This window comes from Buceros rhinoceros, unplaced genomic scaffold, assembly GCF_000710305.1.
Source record: "Buceros rhinoceros silvestris isolate BGI_N320 unplaced genomic scaffold, ASM71030v1 scaffold9382, whole genome shotgun sequence".
Taxonomy (NCBI): domain Eukaryota; kingdom Metazoa; phylum Chordata; class Aves; order Bucerotiformes; family Bucerotidae; genus Buceros; species Buceros rhinoceros.
Genome location: NW_010398278.1, coordinates 32,136 through 33,703, shown reverse-complemented (window position 1 = coordinate 33,703; position 1,568 = coordinate 32,136). Strand labels below are relative to the sequence as shown.

The 1,568-nt window shown below is 56.1% G+C and overlaps 1 protein-coding gene across 1 annotated transcript in view; it reads right to left on the bottom strand.

Moving 5' to 3' along the window:
* Positions 1-1,160: 1,160 nt before the first annotated feature.
* The window catches only part of LOC104488932 (plexin-D1-like), a gene marked incomplete at both ends in the record, with an annotated part of 12,949 nt that continues 12,541 nt past the window's right edge, over positions 1,161-1,568 (bottom strand). The window contains one exon of the mRNA XM_010131032.1: positions 1,161-1,265. Within this exon, the coding sequence (XP_010129334.1) occupies positions 1,161-1,265 (105 nt within the window). The remainder of the gene's footprint in view (positions 1,266-1,568) is intronic.

The window sequence follows — 1,568 nt, the reverse complement described above, 5'->3', positions numbered from 1 at the left end:
GGAGCAGCAGCCTCGGCCCTTTTCCTGCTGCCTTCATTTCCTGTAGGGTAACATGTGGTATTGCTTCCTCTTAAGCCGCCTCCAGCATCCACAGAGGAAGGATTTCTCGCCCTTCTTTGCTGATTGTGGAGGCACGTCCTTCTGCACAGAGGCCAGACCTGTGGGCGGCACAGCAGCTCCAGCCGGGCAGGCAGAACACCCTTCTGCCCCCGAGCCGTGCGGTACCCCCTGCTGCCCCTGGCACAGCAAGACGGGCTCCTCCACCAGCAGTCCCAACCTTTTCCCTTCCCTGCAGCAAGGAGCTGCCTGCCTGTCCCGCGGGCGGGAATCCTCTGCCTGCCCCACGGGCCCCACTGAAGACGTGACCCAGGAGGACACAGAGCAGCTTTCTACAAACACCAGAGCTTAGTCATGTACGTTCCCAGTGCCCAGTCTTCCTGCCTCAAATTCCTCCAGTTCCTCCTGGCATGCAGCACATCTCCAAATGCACCATTTGATGTCCAGTCCCACTTTTTTCTCTGCTGCAATTTGCACGCCTGAAAATTTCACAGAAAAGGATTTTCACAGAAAAAAAAAAAGGAGCTCTGCAGTGAGGAGCAGAAGTTAAGTGAAAACGTATTTCCGTGCTGTACTCCAAGCAGTGCCTTAGCCAGCACAGGGCTCTCTGCCCAGGGCTCGGGGCTCTGTCCTTCACGCCTAAGCGCAGGGTCCTGGGGCTGGGCTGGCCCTCGGCAGCAGGACAGCATGACACCAGCATGCTCTGCGGTGGAGCAAACACCCACAAGGGAACCAGGAATGTTATTTCTCCCAAACACTTTGTTCTAGTGACTGTTGCAAAAGGTGTATAAACCTCCTTTCTTCACCAAATGCAAAAACCCTGTCACTGATTGCAGGGGATCCCTGGAGAATGCCTGGACAGACACAGCATCTCCCTTCGGCTTCCCCGTGCCCCTCACTCGCTGCCGGGGTGGCTGCTTCCCACCAACACCTTCTGTGAACATAGTGATCTCAGCTGCCAGCGCAAACTGGGAGCAGCCCCCCCACCCGCTCCGAGGCAGAAACCAGCTCGTACTTAACATCCCTTCGGCTGGCCTGGCCACCTCACCGCACACCAGCCGAGGCTCAGCTGAGCCTTCCAGCCTGCCCAGGAACTCCCTTACCTTGGAGAAAGTTGCGTTGGCCAGTGAGATCGTAATGTCCCGGGACACGCCTGTGGGCATCGGCTCTAAAGAGGCCGGGACGATGCGCGGACAGTCGATTTTCTTCTAGTAAGTACAAAACAAGGGAAAAAAACCAAGAAGACATTAGCTGGGTTCATGCTGAGCGTCACCGATGACGAGGCACGAACACACATCAAGTCCTTGATAATAAGATTAATTCCACTGCATCTGTCAAGGCAGACCTTGCAGAAAGTGAAATGTCAATACACAAAGCAGTAATGCCACGCGGAGCCTTCCTCCCCCGAGGAAGGCTTTCAGTCCAGCCCAGCAAGGCACGGCCTTAAAACCTACCCCATTGTACCACAGCATGGCAGACGGGTTTCCAGGAGGGAACCTCCGCCAGCTCCC